The sequence below is a fragment of the Salmo salar genome, chromosome ssa15, assembly GCF_905237065.1.
Source record: "Salmo salar chromosome ssa15, Ssal_v3.1, whole genome shotgun sequence".
Lineage (NCBI taxonomy): Eukaryota > Metazoa > Chordata > Actinopteri > Salmoniformes > Salmonidae > Salmo > Salmo salar.
The window spans coordinates 104,547,465-104,568,400 of NC_059456.1; the positions used below are offsets into that span (position 1 = coordinate 104,547,465).

Here is a 20,936-nt window from a genome sequence, read left to right on the forward strand (position 1 = left end):
TAACAACGCTCCCCATCCAACCTGACAGAGCTTGAGAGGATCTGCAGAGAAGAATGGGAGAAACTCCCCAAATACAGGTGTGCCAAGCTTGTAGCGTCATACCCAAGAAGACTCAATGCTGTAATCACTGCCAAAGGTGCTTCAATAAAGTACTGAGTAAAAGGTCTGAATACTTATGTAAATGTGATATTTCAGTTTTTTTTATTTAATGAATTAGCAAACATTTCTAAAAACCTGTTTTTGCTTTGTCATTATGGGGTATTGTGTGGAGATAGACGAGGGCCATTTTTTTTAAAGAATAAGGCTGTAACGTAACAGAATGTGGAAATAGTCAAGGGGTCTGAATACTTTTCGAAGGCACTGTATATTACCCTGTAAATTAGTATTATTGTCTCTGAAGCATCGTTTCCAGCTGCTACTCCACAGGACATTTCAGCACATCAAGGCAGAGCACCACAGACAACCCTGCATGACAGGGCACAGTAAAGCCACCGTTCAAGCCATACAGTTCATAGCCCTGTGGACAGCATGTAGGGGTTAGAGCTAGTTCTTACCCAGGTCCAGTCCCACGTTGCTGTTTAGCCTAGTTGGGGTGTAGTTTCTGTTCCGGGTCACCTGGTTGAGGGGCACCTGGATGGTAATGTCCACCGTGGGGGTCTTCTGGCGGACCAGGGCGTTGGTCGGGTATAGAAACTGGGCATATGACACCGTCTATGGAGGAAGATCAATCAACCAGTCAATAAATTAACCAATCAATCAATCAATCACAGTGCCTTGCAAAAGTATTCATCCCCCTTGGCGTTTTTCCTATTTTGTTTCATTACAACCTGTAATTTAAATTGATTTTTATTTGGATTTCATGTAATGGACAAACACAAAATAGTCCAAATTGGTCAAGTGAAATGAAAAAAATTACTTGTTTCAAAGAATTCTAAAAAATAAAACGAAAAAATGGTGTTTGCATATGTATTCACCCCCTTTGCTATGAAGCCCCTAAATAAGATCTGGTGCAACCAATTACCTTCAGAAGTCACATGATTAGTTAAATAAAGTCCACCTATGTGCAATCTAAGTGTCACATGATCTGTCACATGATCTCAGTATATATACACCTGTTCTGAAAGGCCCTGCAACACCACCAAGCAAGTGGCACCATGAAACTGGTGCCACAGCTAAAACTGGCGAGTGTAGAGAGTAGAGGGATATTGTTATCCACGTCGGCACCAACGATGTTAGGATGAAACAGTCAGAGGTCACCAAGCGCAACATAGCTTCAGCGTGTAAATCAGCTAGAAAGATGTGTCGGCATCGATTCATTGTCTCTGGCCCCCTCCCAGTTAGGGGGAGTGATGAGCTCTACAGCAGAGTCTCACAACTCAATCGCTGGTTGAAAACTGTATTCTGCCCCTCCCAAAAGATAGAATTTGTAGATAACTGGCCCTCTTTCTGAGACTCACCCACAAACAGGACCAAGCCTGGCCTGTTGAGGAGTGACGGACTCCATCCTAGCTGGAGGGGTGCTCTCATCTTATCTACGAACATAGACAGGGCTCTAACTCCTCTAGCTCCACAATGAAATAGGGTGCAGGCCAGGCAGCAGGCTGTTAGCCAGCCTGCTAGTTTAGTGGAGTCTGCCACTAGCACAGTCAGTGTAGTCAGCTCAGCTTTCCCCATTGAGACCGTGTCTGTGCCTCGATCTAGGTTGGGCAAAATTAAAGATGGCGGTGTTCGCTTTAGCAATCTCACTAGTATAAAGACCTCCTCCATTCCTGCCATTATTGAAAGAGATTGTGATACCTCACATCTCAAAATTGGGTTACTTAATGTTAGATCCATTGCTTAAAGAAAAAAATAAGCAAACATGTTTGGTGTTCCCATATTCCAAAAGGAATGTTCCAAAAGGAATATTCCAAAAGGCATGTGGGAGACTCTGGTCAGATGAGACTAAAATTGAGCTTTTTGGCCATCAAGTAAAAACCTTATGTCTGGCGCAAACCCAACACTTCTCATCACCCCGAGAACACCATCCCCACAGTGAAGCATGGTTGTGGCAGCATCATGCTGTGGGGGATGTTTTTCATCGGCAGGGACTGGGAAACTAGTCAGAATTGAAGGAATGATGGATGGCGCTAAATACAGGGAAATTCTTGAGGGAAACCTGTTTCAGTCTTCCAGACTGAGTTATTACCCGGTACCCCGTATATATAGCCAAGTTATTACCTGGTACCCCGTGTATATATAGCCAAGTTATTACCCGGTACCCCGTGTATATATAGCCAAGTTATTACCCGGTACCCCAAGTATATATAGCCACATTATTACCTGGTACCCTGTGTACTGTATATAGCCAAGTTATTACCCGGTACCCTGTGTATATATAGCCAAGTTATTATCTGGTACCCCGTGTATATAGCCAAGTTATTACCTGGTACCCTGTGTATATATAGCCAAGTTATTACCCGGTACCCTGTGTATATAGCCAAGTTATTACCCGGTACCCTGTGTATATATAGCCAAGTTATTACCCGGTACCCCGTGTATATATAGCCACGTTATTACCCGGTACCCCGTGTATATATAGCCAAGTTATTACCTGGTACCCTGTGTATATATAGCCAAGTTATTACCTGGTACCCCGTGTATATATAGCCAAGTTATTACCTGGTACCCTGTGTATATATAGCCAAGTTATTACCCAGTACCCCGTGTATATATAGCCACGTTATTACCCGGTACCCTGTGTATATATAGCCACGTTATTACCCGGTACCCTGTGTATATATAGCCAAGTTATTACCCGGTACCCCGTGTATATATAGCCAAGTTATTACCCGGTACCCCGTGTATATATAGCCAAGTTATTACCCGGTACCCCGTGTATATATAGCCACATTATTACCCGGTACCCCGTGTATATATAGCCAAGTTATTACCTGGTACCCCGTGTATATATAGCCAAGTTATTACCTGGTACCCCGTGAATATATAGCCAAGTTATTACCTGGTACCCCGTGAATATATAGCCAAGTTATTACCTGGTACCCTGTGTATATATAGCCACGTTATTACCTGGTACCCCGTGTATATATAGCCAAGTTATTACCTGGTACCCTGTGTATATATAGCCACGTTATTACCTGGTACCCCGTGTATATATAGCCAAGTTATTACCTGGTACCCCGTGAATATATAGCCAAGTTATTACCTGGTACCCTGTGTATATATAGCCACGTTATTACCTGGTACCCCAAGTATATATGGCCAAGTTATTACCCGGTACCCCGTGTATATATAGCCAAGTTATTACCTGGTACCCCGTGTATATATAGCCACGTTATTACCTGGTACCCCGTGTATATATAGCCAAGTTATTACCTGGTACCCCGTGTATATATAGCCACATTATTACCTGGTACCCCGTGTATATATAGCCAAGTTATTACCTGGTACCCCGTGTATATATAGCCACATTATTACCTGGTACCCCGTGTATATATAGCCACATTATTACCTGGTACCCCGTGTATAGAGACAAATTGTGTTTATTCCTTGTGTTATTATTTATAAAAAATAAAAATAAATCACTGCATTGCTGGAAAGGGCTCTTAAGTAAGAATTTCACTGTTAGTCTACACCTGTTGTTTATGAAGCATGTGACAAATACAATTTTATTTTATGGATTTGACCTTAGAAATGGTCTGATCGCCCTCTAGTGGCCGGAGTAAGAACTGACGAAAAAGCAGTCCGGGGGAGAACAATTATTCTGTCAAGGAAAAGTTTATTTTTGTAGAGGCATTCTAAAACAACAGAAACTTGACAGCGTGTAAATGACAGTGCAGGAAATGAAGAAATTGATTAAAATGTTGGACGTGAATGCTGGAATTAAATAATAACTATGCAAATGAGTAAAAGCTGTGTGCATTAAGGAAATAGTCACCTGGCTCAAATACGAGCAGTGGCGACCCGTCATTCAGGGCAGGTGGCAGAGCCCCACCTGTTTAGAGCCCCACCTTTTTGAATGTTATTTTGACATTAATATGTGTCACATATTAGTTTGCAAACAATGTAAAAAATATATATATCATTGAGTTAATAAAGCCACATACAAACATTGCCTCTTTTTAGTTTAGTTTTCTTGAGTAAGGCAGCTCCAAAATGCAGGTGTTTCAGCCTAGCTCAGTGCTTTCTGTGGTGGTGGGGCAAGCCAGCTGAAAATACGGAGCGTAGCGCCGTGATTGGCTCAGTGCGCTGTCACTCATGGGGACACTTCGTCACTGCCAAGTCTAAGGCTAATTCTAGCCCCTTGGGTGCTGCCAGAGAGTAACATTAGAAGTGCCCATCCAAGAAGGCTCAAGGTCATTGGCCACAGATAAAATGACGTCAAATCACGTTATATCTACAGTAGCTTTGATTGGACTGATCATGTCAACATCATACTTTCATAAAGTCTTAGCTAGCAAGCGGTCATCATGAATCAAGTCGACAATCTACTGGCAAATCCTTTTAAATCCTTGTCATATGAAGAGAAATAATGAAGATAACTTATAAATAAAACGTATCGGTGCTCGTCGGACATTGGACATTACACAACAAGTTGGAAATCGCAAATTCAACGAGTGGTTTGAAAGGAATCAGTGACAGTGGCTGTGTGGTTCCCAAATCTGGGATTAAGGGGCTCTTTTACAAGTTTAAAATGATGACATTCGAATAACATTCAACATTGGCCATGCTGTCAATAAAACATGATTTGTGCCACGCGCAAATACAACTATTAACTCGGAACTGCGAAAAACTTGACTTCAGTGAGTTCAAGACAACTGGGAAGTCGGGAATAAACGAGTTCCGACTGGGAAAATACGTTTTGAACCCTCATCCAACTCGGAATTGTAAATCCGGCCTCTTTCTAGAGCTACGTCCTGAAGATCTTTCGTGTTCAAGTGAGCACAGCACAACAAGGTGAGTCCAAAAATGTATTGTTTGCTGCTGCATAAATTACTTAATATGCCAGGGAGATCTGTATACTGTAGCTAAGAAAGTAATACTAACTGTATGTTGTGTAGTAAGATGTTAGTAGCCCATGTGCCTCACTTTAATAATATTTACCCCTCTTAATTCCGCCTACTGTTCTGACTTGGTTGTGCACGTGTAGCCTATAATCTGTTTTAGAGAAATGTAACCATTGAATATTGTAAGAGCTTTCATTGTCTGCTTGTATGCCCCCTTAATTTATCCTACGGTTCTGACTTGGTGTACGGGAGAACACTGTAAGAACGGCCCATATTCTGAATTCTGTCGCTGTACATTTCAAAAGTGCTGAACAAATAGTTATATTGACTACGTCCGTCCTAGCTCGCTCATTAATGTCTTAATCGAAATTACGGATTGCCTCTTATCCGCTTGTCGTCCCCTTATGCCATAGTTTGTACATCTCAATTGTCATTAGAAACCACATTTATTTAAGCAAGTCAGACATATCAGCTATGTTTTTTTTAAAAGCCAGTAAATGAGGCTGAATGAACTGTTTCACTGCCAGACAAGGCTCCGCTGATAGCCAAGTGTAGCAGTGGTAAGATGTTGGGACTCTGCTGTGGGACAGCTTTATGTAGGCCCTAACAGTTTGTGGGCACCGCTTGTCTCCGTTATAGTGCAATTCATGTATTGTTTAGTGTTGTGTTGTGTAGTGGCTGTGCAGGCATGCATCCAACTTAATTTTTGTTTTGCCCCACCAAGATTTACATGCTAAAATCTCCACTGAATACAAGCTCTAAGAAGTGCCTGTTATGTTCAGTGATTTCAAGTGGAACTGACAGCGTTTTAACTTCTTTGCAGATATGAAACAAACAGACAATCAGTCAAAAATATCAAATTCCGCGGCCTCCCGAGTGGCGCAGCTGTCTAAGGAACTGTAAGGAGCCTAACGTTAGCTAGCTAGCTAGGAGGATGTCATGTCATTGGAGGAGTGACTGACCTTTCCCCCCTCATATCGTTTTTTCATTGGCTACACAGCTAGAGCTGCAGGTGTCATTTGGTCAGCTAGTAAGAAATGTGAATCACTTTGCTATGCTAGCATATGCTGAACTTGAACGACCGTTATCCAGTTATATGTCTTGCTTTCGCAAATTCACTCTGGCTATCTACCCGTTGAATATGACCGATATCAGTAAACTTAAGCAAAGAAAGTAATAGTTAGTCAAGAACGCTCTAGATATGATGAAAACAGCCTAACAGCCTCTGCTAGGGAGAGTAAAATGATCAGAGTGAGCTGTTCTCTAATTTGTGTCTGGAAATAGCTAGCAAGCTAGCCAACTTTAGCCAGTTAGCTTGGGTGCTTGGTTGGGACAAACATGCGTTGGCAGGCAAGCTGCAGAAGGACGAAGTAGGCTACAATTCCCCATAGTTGATCAATTTTAACGGCCAACTAGCTGAAAAAGTATGCAGATTTATCTAATGTTTCTTTCTTTACATTTTAGCTCATCTCTCTCTGGCTAGCATTAGTTGTTGATCTTGTTGTTGTTGATGTGCGTAACTCTGAGGGAGAAAGAGAGAGCCAACCTTTTCATGGTTGTTTGATCAATAGTTCCCAAATGTAAGAGGACTCCCGTGGTGTTTATATACAATATTTTGCAGAAATCCATTCAGGTGTATTTTGTGGTTTTTGGTGAATTTGTTCTAATGATCTAAAGTCGTGCTGTTGCTACTGATGACAGGCCCTACTTCCTGTAAACACACAGTCCAGTTCATAGTGAATGATGACAGACCCTACTTCCTGTAAACACACAGTCCAGTTCATAGTGAATGATGACAGGTCCTACTGCCTGTAAACACACAGTCCAGTTCATAGTGAATGATGACAGGCCCTACTGCCTGTAAACACACAGTCCAGTTCATAGTGAATGATGGCAGGTCCTACTGCCTGTAAACACACAGTCCAGTTCATAGTGAATGATGACAGGTCCTACTGCCTGTAAACACACAGTCCAGTTCATAGTGAATGATGACAGGCCCTACTTCCTGTAAACACACAGTCCAGTTCATAGTGAATGATGGCCGGACCGTGTGGCAAATTGCTTGTTTGTATAAAGACCTATTGTAGCTCTGATTGGCTATAGCGCACCGGTCTGTGTAGACTCCGGTCCTGGAAGAGACAGATGTTTTTAATTCGGTTTTATTTACTGCAGTGTCTATTAATTGTCCAAACGCACGGCCGCTTTACCACTCTATATTGCTCTAGAATTTTCACGAATGCCTCAGTATATGAAAACGTGAAAATGATCATATTGAAGTGCTCGCTTCTTCCTGGGGGTGTACGTGAACAGGTTTTAATGAGATTTCATGTTGCTGAAATGCTGTCAGTTCCACTTTAAACAAACATCTGTGTTATTAAGTCAAGTTGTACAGTATTTATGTCCAAATGACACCTACAGTGGAACATTTAAAAAACTTACAATAGAAGATACACAACAACAACAACAAAAAAACATTGAAATGTTTTCTTGGTAACATGTTTTCGTTCAGCTCAAACGTTTATGTGATATGAAAAACAAATACAAGTAAATCCCAAACCTCCTTTGGGGGGGGATAAGTACAGTGTGTCCAGTACCTTGCCGTAGGGCTCCAGTTCAAACCCTTCGAGTCCAGGCATCATCTCCAGACTGGTAGAGATGTTCCCTGATGAATGCCTATACCTGTCCAACTTGGGGTCACTGTAGAGAGAGAGAGAGAGAGAGAGAGAGAGAGAGAGAGAGAGAGAGAGAGAGAGAGAGAGAGTCGGAGAGAGAGAGAATAAAAATGAGGAGAGAAAGAGAGATGAAAATTACTTTAGAGCTTTAAGACCCCACCAGTCCCATAGCATTTAACAGTCGCTAATGGGATCCATGAAAGAGTCCAGACACAGCAGAGAGGGAGAGTTCCAGACAGAGCAGAGAGGTAGAGGGAGAGTTCCAGACACAGGAGACAGGTTATGGTCGTTAAATTAAGTCTGGAATTATGATAGCCTGAACCATGTCTTTGGACGGGGGAAGAACTTCAAAGTGGAGCTCTTCCTAGACTAGGCAGATCACCATTCATTATTCATGATGGCAGACAGTTGTACAGTAGTATAGTCTGTCAGGCAGTAAGCCCTACTGGTGCTTTTTGAGGTCGATTTAGCTTCGGTTTAATTATTAAAATCACGACTTCATTATGTGAGCTGACTGCTTTAACACAGAACAAAACAACTAAGAAAAGTCCCATGGCGATAGTCACTGCCCATTAATTAACCATCAGCTATTCACATATATTACATTTGTTTTATTTGATGACTTTATTATTTCATTCCAAGTCATCATCTCATCTCTATAGAGCTGCTGTCTATGTTGTCTGACAAAAAACAACAACTATTTTAGTAGTTAATCGAAGTAAATAAAGCTTTTATGACAGCCGAATAGCAACACCTGGAGAAGCAACTGCTCTCCCTCTTGATCGTGTCTCTTATGTAGCAGAAAATAAAACAGACCCGGACAAGTAGTCACACAATGGATTATGGTCATTGTAGTTCATTATCACGTTTTCTGCTGTAAACTATGTAGAACATTTGGCCTGTTGGAAACTACATCACACCGTTCGGCCATGATCAGATTTATCTCTAGAGAAACTGCAGCGCAATGTGCATATTATAGATAAACACGGCAGGTCTTAACGTGACCGTGACCTGGAATCAGGCACAGCTGTACCTTCTTACTTTACTGTTAAATTCTCTACTTTAACCTGACAACGGCTGTATTATTCTTTATTTTCATTCTATAAAACATTTTGGATTTGCTTGGTTGGCCATTTTTTTTAAATATAAAAAGCATGAGCTGATGCACACCAAGAGAATATTATTTAGTGTAGTAGAGAAAACGGCCAAGAAACTGTAATAAATAAAGAGAGTTGCACACTCTATATAAATAAACTCCCAATCATTTATGGGGTTAAAACCCCAATGTTGCGGCATCACTGTGCCTTCTTTTAAGGTGGCCATTTTTAAACATACTTCCTTGTTTGTCTCAATCAACAAAACGTCGTCATACCTAAAAACACTTTTCATTCTAAAACGTAAAAATTTATAAACAGATAAACTGTCGCATGGAACGTACGCCACGACGATCAGCCAACGAGCTGATTCCAAATGGACTTCCTTCAACTAGCTAACTAACCCTGCTTTCAAAATGCTGGAAGGCAAATTACGTTTCATCCCCTGGCCAAGGAACAGGTTAGACGAACCTCATTGTTTCAGGCCGTGTCGATGATGAAAAGCCGCGGGCTCAGGTTACTTGATACATTTATGTGTTAAAGCACTTTATCATCCATAAGTTTCTTTGCATAAAGCTTGCTAGTTAGCTTGTAGTAAGAACTAGTGAGTTGTATACGTTTCAATAACAGCTATACTATTCTTCTGCATTTGGGTATTATGCAAACCTTGAGATTCCACCAAGTAGGTGTAGATATCGCCATACGGTACTTTGGGCTATTTGAAAGGGTTGTATATTCCCAGCTGGTATCTGACAAGTTGAAAGGACATAGTCAAGAAGAATCAACTTTTCTAAATACCTACACCGTTCAAGGGTAGGCAAAGACTGGAAGTAGTTATGCAGCGTACAGTGCATTCGGGAAGTATTCAGACACCTTGACTTTTTCCACATTTTGTTACGTTACGGTCTTATTCCAAAATAGATTAAATTGTAATTTTTCCCTCATCAATTTACACACAATACTCCCTAATGACAAAGCAAAAACAAGTTTAGACATTTTTGCTAATTAATAAAAAATAAACTGAAATATCACATTTGCATAAGTATTCAGACCCTTTACTCAGTACTTTATTGAAGCACCTTTGTCAGCGATTACAGCCTTGAGTCTTCTTGGGTATGACGCTACAAGCTTGGCACACCTGTATTTGGGGAGTTTCTCCCATTCTTCTCTGCAGATCCTCTCAAGCTCTGTCAGGTTGGATGGGGAGCGTCGCTGCACAGCTATTTTCTGGTCTCTCCAGAGATGTTGGATCAGGTACAAGTCCGGGCTCAAGCCACTCCTGCGTTGTCTTGGCTGTGCGCTGTGGGTCGTTGTCCTGTTGGTAGGTGAACCTTCGCCCCAGTCTGAGGTCCTGAGTTCTCTGGAGCAGGTTTTCAACAAGGATCTCCGTACTTTGCGCCGTTCATCTTTGCCTCGATCCTGACTAGTGTCCCATTCCCTTCCACTGAAAAACATCCCCACAGCATGATGCTGCCACCACCATGCTTCACCGTAAAGATGGTGCCAGGTTTCCTCCAGACTTGACGCTCGACATTCCTGCCAAATAGTTCAATCTTGGTTTCATCAGACCAGAGAATCTTGTAACTCATGGTCTGAGAGTCCTTTAGGTGTCTTTTGGCAAACAAAGACTGTCATGTGCCTTTTACTGAGGAGTGGCTTCTGTGTGGCCACTCTACCATAAAGACCTGATTGGTGAAGTGCTGCAGAGATGGTTGTCCTTCTGGAAGGTTCTCCCATCTTCACAGAGGAACTCTGGAGCTCTGTCAGAGTGACCATCAGATTCTTGGTCACCTCCCTGACCAAGGCCCTTCACAGATTGCTCAGTTTGGCCCGGTGGCCAGCTCTAGGAAGAGTCTTGGTGGTTCCAAACTTCTTCCATTTAAGAATGATGGAGGCCACTGTGTTCTTGGGGACTTTCAATGCTGGAGAAATGTTTTCGTACCATTCCCCAGATCTGTGCCTCAACACAATCCTGTCTCGGAGCTCCACGGACAATTCCTTCGACCTCATGGCTTGGTTTTTTTCTCTGACATGCACTGTTAACTGTAGGACCTTAAATAGACAGGTGTGTGCCTTTCCAAATCATGTCCAATCAATTGAATTTACCACAGGTGTACTCCAATCAAGTTGTAGAAACATCTCAAGAATGATCAATGGGAACAGGAAGCACCTGAGATCAATTTCAAGTGTCATAGCAATGGGTCTGAATACTTATGTAAATAAGGTATTTCTGTTTTCGCTTTGTCATTATGGGGTATTGTGTGCTGATTGCTGAGGATTTATTTATTTATTTAATCCATTTTAGAATAAGGCTGTAACGTAACAAAATGTGGAAAAAGTCAAGGGGTCTGCTGTATCTAAGACTAGAGAATTAGATTCAGATTAACTTCTAGCTAGCCAGCAAAAAAAACTAGGGGTAAACAAACAGTGACGTAAGTATTATGTGATAGCTTTACTGTCAGTGTTAGCAGGTCGGGTAACACATTAGATTGGCAGAACAGGTATCATGCAAATAATTTGTTGTTGTGACAACTGTTGTTAATAATGAAGAGGCTGCTGAAAACATTTATTGAAACGAAGAGAAAAAAAAAGTGTCAGTAAAGTTTGCTTAGGAGGACACCAAAGTTAGTCTAATTACATGGCAGTAACAGGACTATCCTAGGATAACACCAAAGTTAGTCTAATTACATGGCAGTAACAGGACTATCCTAGGATGACACCAAAGTTAGTCTAATTACATGGCAGTAACAGGACTATCCTAGGAGGACACCAAAGTTAGTCTAATTACATGGCAGTAACAGGACTATCCTAGGATGACACCAAAGTTAGTCTAATTACATGGCAGTAACAGGACTATCCTAGGATGACACCAAAGTTAGTCTAATTACATGGCAGTAACAGGACTATCCTAGGATGACACCAAAGTTAGTCTAATTACATGGCAGTAACAGGACTATCCTAGGATGACACCAAAGTTAGTCTAATTACATGGCAGTAACAGGACTATCCTAGGATGACACCAAAGTTAGTCTAATTACATGGCAGTAACAGGACTATCCTAGGATGACACCAAAGTTAGTCTAATTACATGGCAGTAACAGGACTATCCTAGGATGACACCAAAGTTAGTCTAATTACATGGCAGTAACAGGACTATCCTAGGATGACACCAAAGTTAGTCTAATTACATGGCAGTAACAGGACTATCCTAGGATAACACCAAAGTTAGTCTAATTACATGGCAGTAACAGGACTATCCTAGGAGGACACCAAAGTTAGTCTAATTACATGGCAGTAACAGGACTATCCTAGGATGACACCAAAGTTAGTCTAATTACATGGCAGTAACAGGACTATCCTAGGATGACACCAAAGTTAGTCTAATTACATGGCAGTAACAGGACTATCCTAGGATGACACCAAAGTTAGTCTAATTACATGGCAGTAACAGGACTATCCTAGGATGACACCAAAGTTAGTCTAATTACATGGCAGTAACAGGACTATCCTAGGATGACACCAAAGTTAGTCTAATTACATGGCAGTAACAGGACTATCCTAGGATGACACCAAAGTTAGTCTAATTACATGGCAGTAACAGGACTATCCTAGGATGACACCAAAGTTAGTCTAATTACATGGCAGTAACAGGACTATCCTAGGATAACACCAAAGTTAGTCTAATTACATGGCAGTAACAGGACTATCCTAGGAGGACACCAAAGGTAGTCTAATTACATGGCAGTAACAGGACTACTCTAGGACTGTACCCTACTCGGGGGGTGTGGTCACGTTAAGCCACGCCTCGCCGTGCGCATCTATTAAGCTCACAGAAAAAATATGAATGAAATTCAATTAAAATAATTTAACCGAAGGCAGTTCGAAAAATAAATAAAATATTTTGGGGTTAATCGCTCAGCACTAGGCCCTACTAAAGGAACAGCCATGGTAATGTAGTAGAATCTAACAGGCACTGGGCCCTACTAAAGGAACAGCCATGGTAATGTAGTAGAATCTAGCAGGCACTGGGCCCTACTAAAGGAACAGCCATGGTAATGTAGTAGAATCTAGCAGGCACTGGGCCCTACTAAAGGAACAGCCATGGTAATGTAGTAGAATCTAGCAGGCACTAGGCCCTACTAAAGGAACAGCCATGGTAATGTAGTAGAATCTAACAGGCACTAGGCCCTACTAGAGGAACAGCCATGGTAATGTAGTAGAATCTAGCAGGCACTAGGCCCTACTAAAGGAACAGCCATGGTAATGTAGTAGAATCTAGCAGGCACTGGGCCCTACTAAAGGAACAGCCATGGTAATGTAGTAGAATCTAACAGGCACTAGGCCCTACTAAAGGAACAGCCATGGTAATGTAGTAGAATCTAGCAGGCACTAGGCCCTACTAAAGGAACAGCCATGGTAATGTAGTAGAATCTAACAGGCACTAGGCCCTACTAAAGGAACAGCCATGGTAATGTAGTAGAATCTAGCAGGCACTAGGCCCTACTAGAGGAACAGCCATGGTAATGTAGTAGAATCTAGCAGGCACTAGGCCCTACTAAAGGAACAGCCATGGTAATGTAGTAGAATCTAGCAGGCACTAGGCCCTACTAAAGGAACAGCCATGGCAGTGCACTTTGACTGATCTGTGGCAGTGTAAAAGTACTAAACGTGTACAGGAGAAATACAGCGAAGATGAGACAGGAAGGCTGAGGCAGCTGATAACACACCATGAAGAGAGACCCAGCAAGGGTCCCAAATGGCACCCTATTCCCTTTATAGTGCACTACTTTTGACCAGGGCCCCATAGGGAATAGGGTACCATTTGGCATACAGACCCTACTAAGCTCAGAATGCTCTCTCTCTTTCACACTCTCTGTAAATAACGTAGCTGCCGTTTGTGGTTAGCAGTGTATCTGCTCTATATCAAAGTGACACCTACTGTAAGCACAGCCAGTTATACCCAAATCCAAGACAATCCTCTGTCCCGCTCTCTCTCCCTCTGTCCCGCTCTCTCCTTAGGAGACTGAGACACGCACGCAGGGAATAGAGGCTGCTTGAGGAGTCTGCTCTTTCTTTAAACTGACAGATGCTTTTAAAAGAGTCCCACAGACCAGCGTAGAGCACTCCCTACCCAGAAAACCATAATTGGTAAGAACATTTGTTAGGTCGTGGCAAATGTTCTCACAACACAAAAACTGTGAAGCCGTGGTGATGATTATAAAATGTTTGTATAAAACATTTGCCTGATGTTGCAAGAACATTCCCAGAGAACACTTTTAATCTGCTGTTTTAAAAAAGGTTCCTAGAATGTTTCATTAGGTTGTGGAAACAGAGACAGAAAAAGAGAGAGAAGCTACAGCTTCGTGCGGCAGCTTCGTGCGGCAGCTTCGTGCGGCAGCTTCGTGCGGCAGCTTCGCGCTGAAGGGTGTGTTTGTTGACTGATTCATTCTCCCCCTCTCTCCCCGTTCCGTGTTGTTCCTGTAAAATGGCTGCCCTCTACTCTCTGGGGGTGGACGTGACAGTGCAGGTAGAGTACTGGACTGTTATGTTACTGTCTGGCCATGATCTCTGGTTATTTCTATCAGAGGAAGCCAGAATACAACAATTAAGAGGACAGGCAGAGATGGGTGAGTGAGAGAGAGGAGGGGGCGAGGGGATAAGGAGAGAGGAGGGGGTAAGGAGAGAGGAGGAGGGGGCAAGGAGAGAGGAGGAGGGGCGAGGGGTTAAGGAGAGAGAGGAGAGGGGTGAAGAGGGGGCGAGGGGTTAAGGAGAGAGGAGAGGAGGGGGCGAGGGGCTAAGGAGAGAGAGGAGAGGGGTGAAGAGGGGGCGAGGGGTTAAGGAGAGAGGAGAGGGGTGAGGAGGGGGCGAGGGGTTAAGGAGAGAGAGGAGAGGGGTGAGGAGGGGGTGAGGGGTTAAGGAGAGAGAGGAGAGGGGTGAAGAGGGGGCGAGGGGTTAAGGAGAGAGAGGAGAGGGGTGAAGAGCGGGCGAGGGGTTAAGGAGAGAGGAGAGGAATGAGGAGCGGGCGAGGGGTTAAGGAGAGAGAGGAAAGGGGTGAGACACAGGGACACATGGTGACCGCAGGAGGGGACAGAGAGCTGAGGGGTGAGAAGGGGTGAGACAGGGACACATGGAGACCCCAGGAGGGGACAGAGAGCTGAGGGGTGAGAAGGGGTGAGACAGGGACACATGGAGACCCCAGGAGGGGACAGAGAGCTGAGGGGTGAGAAGGGGTGAGACACAGGGACACATGGAGACCCCAGGAGGGGACAGAGAGCTGAGGAGGTTGTGAGAAGGACTGATGAGGGGGAGGGGAGAGGACGACGGCCTAGCTTGCAGGTCTGTGACTCAGGGAACGTAGGAATGGGTGACACACGGGGACACAGCTTGACTCCAGGATGGATGACGGGACAAAACAGTGTCTGGGTCCATTCATGACTCAGTCACAGGGTGCAATGCATTATGGATGTTCATATTTAGCATTGTTTTGCAATCTACACTATCAGCTACCAGGATGCAATGCATTATGGGTGTTCATATTTAGCATTGTTTTGCAGTCTACACCACCAGCTACCAGTAGCAATGTGTGAATGAACAGAAATGCTCAGTGCTTCATAAAATAGTGTGATCATGTGACTGAACAGCAGAGTTTGTGCTATTTAATGGTGTGAGGAAGCAGCACAGTACTGAACTTGACACACTGCTCAGCATAGTGTGAAGGGAAAACGCTGTACTGTACCTGATGTGAAAGCTCTCTCCATAGGGTAACACTGAGAAGGCTGCACACAGAGAACGCTTGGCACAGATCAACACTATCCTAGAAACAAAAACAACAGAAACAAAATGTTAGAGAGAGAGACACAGAGAGAGAGACACACAGAGAGAGACACAGAGAGAGACAGAGACACACAGAGAGAGACAGAGAGAGAGAGAGAGAGACAGAGACAGAGAGAGACAGAGAGAGACACAGAGAGAGACAGAGAGAGACAGAGAGACAGAGAGAGACAGAGAGAGACAGAGAGACACGGAGAGAGACACAGAGAGAGAGAGACACGGAGAGAGAGAGACAGAGAGAGACACAGAGAGAGAGAGACAGAGAGAGACACAGAGAGAGAGAGAGACAGAGAGAGACACACAGAGAGAGAGAGAGACAGAGAGAGACACAGAGACAGAGAGACACAGAGAGAGAGAGAGAGAGAGACAGAGAGAGACACAGAGACAGAGAGAGACAGAGAGAGACAGAGAGAGACAGAGAGAGACACAGACAGACAGACAGACAGACAGACAGACAGACAGACAGACAGACAGACAGACAGACAGACAGACAGACAGACAGACAGACAGACAGACAGACAGACAGACAGACAGACAGACAGACAGACAGACAGACAGACATGTCTGGCACTACATGCAATTGTACTTTTTGACTTTCATCTAAAAGTCCTCAACTTTGGCAGTATTTACCTGTGAACTGCATGTCAACACAGCACCACTGAAATAGGCTGGTGGGTAGAGTTCATTCTAGATGTTCCAGGCTACCACTGAACTGTATTAAAAGGGAAACGTCCTACACCTAGGTGGAAACAAGGGCGCTGTGTGTTGTGGTGCCCTCGCATGTCTACCTGTATCAGCTGGAGGATCAGATGTGGCCAATGGCTAACAGCTAACGTTACACAGTGCACCTACTTCATACCATATTCCCAGAGCTGCTACTTCATACCATATTCCCAGAGCTGCTACTTCATACCATATTCCCAGAGCCAGACTGCTACTTCATACCATATTCCCAGAGCTGCTACTTCATACCATATTCCCAGAGCCAGAGCTGCTACTTCATACCATATTCCCAGAGCTGCTACTTCATACCATATTCCCAGAGCTGCTACTTCACACCATACTCCCAGAGCCAGTGCTCCTACTTCATACCATATTCCCAGAGCCAGAGCTGCTACTTCACACCATATTCCCAGAGCTGCTACTTCACACCATACTCCCAGAGCTGCTACTTCACACCATATTCCCAGAGCTGCTACTTCACACCATACTCCCAGAGCCAGTGCTCCTACTTCACACCATATTCCCAGAGCCGCTACTTCACACCATACTCCCAGAGCCAGACTGCTACTTCATACCATATTCTCAGAGCTGCTACTTCATACCATACTCCCAGAGCCAGTGCTCCTACTTCATACCATATTCTCAGAGCTGCTACTTCATACCATATTCCCAGAGCTGCTACTTCATACCATATTCCCAGAGCTGCTACTTCACACCATACTCCCAGAGCCAGTGCTCCTACTTCATACCATATTCCCAGAGCCGCTACTTCACACCATACTCCCAGAGCCAGTGCTCCTACTTCACACCATATTCTCAGAGCTGCTACTTCATACCATACTCCCAGAGCCAGAGCTGCTACTTCATACCATATTCCCAGAGCTTCTACTTCATACCATATTCCCAGAGCTGCTACTTCATACCATATTCCCAGAGCTGCTACTTCATACCATATTCCCAGAGCTGCTACTTCACACCATACTCCCAGAGCCAGTGCTCCTACTTCATACCATATTCTCAGAGCCAGAGCTGCTACTTCACACCATATTCTCAGAGCTGCTACTTCATACCATATTCCCAGAGCTGCTACTTCATACCATATTCCCAGAGCCAGAGCTGCTATTTCATACCATATTCCCAGAGCCAGAGCTGCTACTTCATACCATATTCCCAGAGCTGCTACTTCATACCATATTCTCAGAGCTGCTACTTCATACCATATTCTCAGAGCTGCTACTTCATACCATATTCTCAGAGCTGCTACTTCATACCATATTCTCAGAGCTGCTACTTCATACCATATTCCCAGAGCCAGAGCTGCTATTTCATACCATATTCCCAGAGCTGCTACTTCATACCATATTCCCAGAGCTGCTACTTCATACCATATTCCCAGAGCTGCTACTTCATACCATATTCCCAGAGCTGCTACTTCACACCATATTCCCAGAGCAGTGCTCCTACTTCACACCATATTCCCAGAGCTGCTACTTCATACCATATTCCCAGAGCCAGAGCTGCTACTTCATACCATATTCCCAGAGCTGCTACTTCATACCATATTCCCAGAGCTTCTACTTCATACCATATTCCCAGAGCTGCCTCTCCAGAGCTGCTACTTCATACCATATTCCCAGAGCCGGAGCTGCTACTTCATACCATATTCCCAGAGCTGCTACTTCATACCATATTCTCAGAGCTGCTACTTCATACCATATTCTCAGAGCCAGAGCTCCTACTTCATACTATATTCCCAGAGTCAGAGCTGCTGTGTATATATACTGCTCAAAAAAATAAAGGGAACACTTAAACAACACTTCCTAGATCTGAATGAAAGAAATAATCTTATTAAATACTTTTTTCTTTACATAGTTGAATGTGCTGACAACAAAATCACAAAAATAATCAATGGAAATCCAATTTATCAACCCATGGAGGTCTGGATTTGGAGTCACACTCAAAATGAAAGTGGAAAACCACACTACAGGCTGATCCAACTTTGATGTAATGTCCTTAAAACAAGTCAAAATGAGGCTCAGTAGTGTGTGTGGCCTCCACGTGCCTGTATGACCTCCCTACAACGCCTGGGCATGCTCCTGATGAGGTGGTAGTCTGTGGGACAACGTGGCGTTGGTGGATGGAGCGAGACATGATGTCCCAGATGTGCTCAATTGGATTCAGGTCTGGGGAACGGGCGGGCCAGTCCATAGCATCAATGCCTTAGTCTTGCAGGAACTGCTGACACACTCCAGCCACATGAGGTCTAGCATTGTCTTGCATTAGAGGAACCCAGGGCCAACCACACCAGCATATGGTCTCACAAGGGGTATGAGGATCTCATCTCGGTACCTAATGGCAGTCAGGCTACCTCTGGCGAGCACATGGAGGGCTGTGCGGCCCCCCAAAGAAATGCCACCCCATACCATGACTGACCCACCGCCAAACCGGTCATGCTGGAGGATGTTGCAGGCAGCAGAACGTTCTCCACGGCGTCTCCAGACTGTCACGTCTGTCACATGTGCTCAGTGTGAACCTGCTTTCATCTGTGAAGAGCACAGGGCGCCAGTGGCGAATTTGCCAATCTTGGTGTTCTCTGGCAAATGCCAAACGTCCTGCACGGTGTTGGGCTGTAAGCACAACCCCCACCTGTGGACGTCGGGCCCTCATACCACCCTCATGGAGTCTGTTTCTGACCGTTTGAGCAGACACATGCACATTTGTGGCCTGCTGGAGGTCATTTTGCAGGGCTCTGGCAGTGCTCCTCCTGCTCCTCCTTGCACAAAGGCGGAGGTAGCGGTCCTGCTGCTGGGTTGTTGCCCTCCTACGGCCTCCTCCACGTCTCCTGATGTACTGGCCTGTCTCCTGGTAGCGCCTCCATGTTCTGGACACTACGCTGACAGACACAGCAAACCTTCTTGCCACAGCTCGCATTGATGTGCCATCCTGGATGAGCTGCACTACCTGAGCCACTTGTGTGGGTTTTAGATTCCGTCTCATGCTACCACTAGAGTGAAAGCACCGCCAGCATTCAAAAGTGACCAAAACATCAGCCAGGAAGCATAGGAACTGAGAAGTGGTCTGTGGTCACCACCTGCTGAACCACTACTTTATTGGGGGTGTCTTGCTAATTGCCTATAATTTCCACCTGTTGTCTATTCCATTTGCACAACAGCATGTGACATTTATTGTCAATCAGTGTTGCTTACTAAGTGGACAGTTTGATTTCACAGAAGTGTGATTGACTTGGAGTTACATTGTGTTGTTTAAGTGTTCCCTTTATTTTTTTGAGCAGTGTATATATATATATACATATACAGTGGGGCAAAAAAGTATTTAGTCAGCCACCAATTGTGCAAGTTCTCCCACTTAAAAAGATGAGAGGCCTGTAATTTTCATCATAGGTACACGTCAACTATGACAGACAAAATGAGAAAAAAAATCCAGAATATCACATTGTAGGATTTTTAATGAATTTATTTTCAAATTATGGTGGAAAATAAGTATTTGGTCACCTACAAACAAGCAAGATTTCTGGCTCTCACAGACCTGTAACTTCTTCTTTAAGAGGCTCCTCTGTCCTCCACTCGTTACCTGTATTAATGGTACCTGTTTGAACTTGTTATCAGTATAAAAGACACCTGTCCACAACCTCAAACAGTGACACTCCAAACTCCACTATGGCCAAGACCAAAGAGCTGTCAAAGGACACCAGAAACAAAATTGTAGACCTGCACCAGGCTGGGAAGACTGAATCTGCAATAGGTAAGCAGCTTGGTTTGAAGAAATCAACTGTGGGAGCAATTATTAGGAAATGGAAGACATACAAGACCACTGATAATCTCCCTCGATCTGGGGCTCCACGCGAGATCTCACCCCGTGGGGTCAAAATGATCACAAGAACAGTGAGCAAAAATCCCAGAACCACACGGGGGGACCTAGTGAATGACCTGCAGAGAGCTGGAACCAAAGTAACAAAGCCTACCATCAGCAAGGGCATTGAAGACGAAACGTGTCTGGGTCTTTCAGCATGACAATGATCCCAAACACACCGCCCGGGCAACAAAGGAGTGGCTTCGTAAGAAGTATTTCAAGGTCCTGGAGTGGCCTAGCCAGTCTCCAGATCTCAACCCCATAGAAAATCTTTGGAGGGAGTTGAAAGTCCGTGTTGCCCAGCGACAGCCCCAAAACATCACTACTCTAGAGGAGATCTGCATGGAGGAAAGGGCCAAAATACCAGCAACAGTGTGTGAAAACCTTACAGAAAACGTTTGAGCTGTGTCATTGCCATCAAAGGGTATATAACAAAGTATTGAGATAAACTTTTGTTATTGACCAAATACTTATTTTCCACCATAATTTGCAAATAAATTCATTAAAACTCCTACAATGTGATTTTTTGGATTTTTTTTCTAATTTTGTCTGTCATAGTTGAAGTGTACCTATGATGAAAATTACAGGCCTCTCATCTTTTTAAGTGGGAGAACTTGCACAATTGGTGGCTGACTAAATACTTTTTTGCCCCACTGTATATGTATGTATATATATATATGTATATATATATATATATATATATATGTGTGTGTATATATATATATATATATACACACACA

The 20,936-nt window shown here is 43.8% G+C and overlaps 1 protein-coding gene across 2 annotated transcripts in view; it reads right to left on the minus strand.

Annotated features, from left to right (window-relative positions):
• LOC106572907 (CDK5 and ABL1 enzyme substrate 2) overlaps nt 1–20,936 on the minus strand; it is a 133,104-nt gene that overhangs the window by 85,701 nt on the left and 26,467 nt on the right. Inside the window, exons 3-5 of one of the 2 annotated variants that reach the window (XM_045696503.1) lie at nt 15,509–15,586; nt 7,601–7,703; nt 555–711 (exon numbers count right to left, since the gene is read on the minus strand). In XM_045696503.1, the coding sequence (XP_045552459.1) occupies nt 555–711; nt 7,601–7,703; nt 15,509–15,586 (338 nt within the window). The remainder of the gene's footprint in view (nt 1–554; nt 712–7,600; nt 7,704–15,508; nt 15,587–20,936) is intronic. The other variant, XM_045696504.1, reaches the window with a different exon arrangement.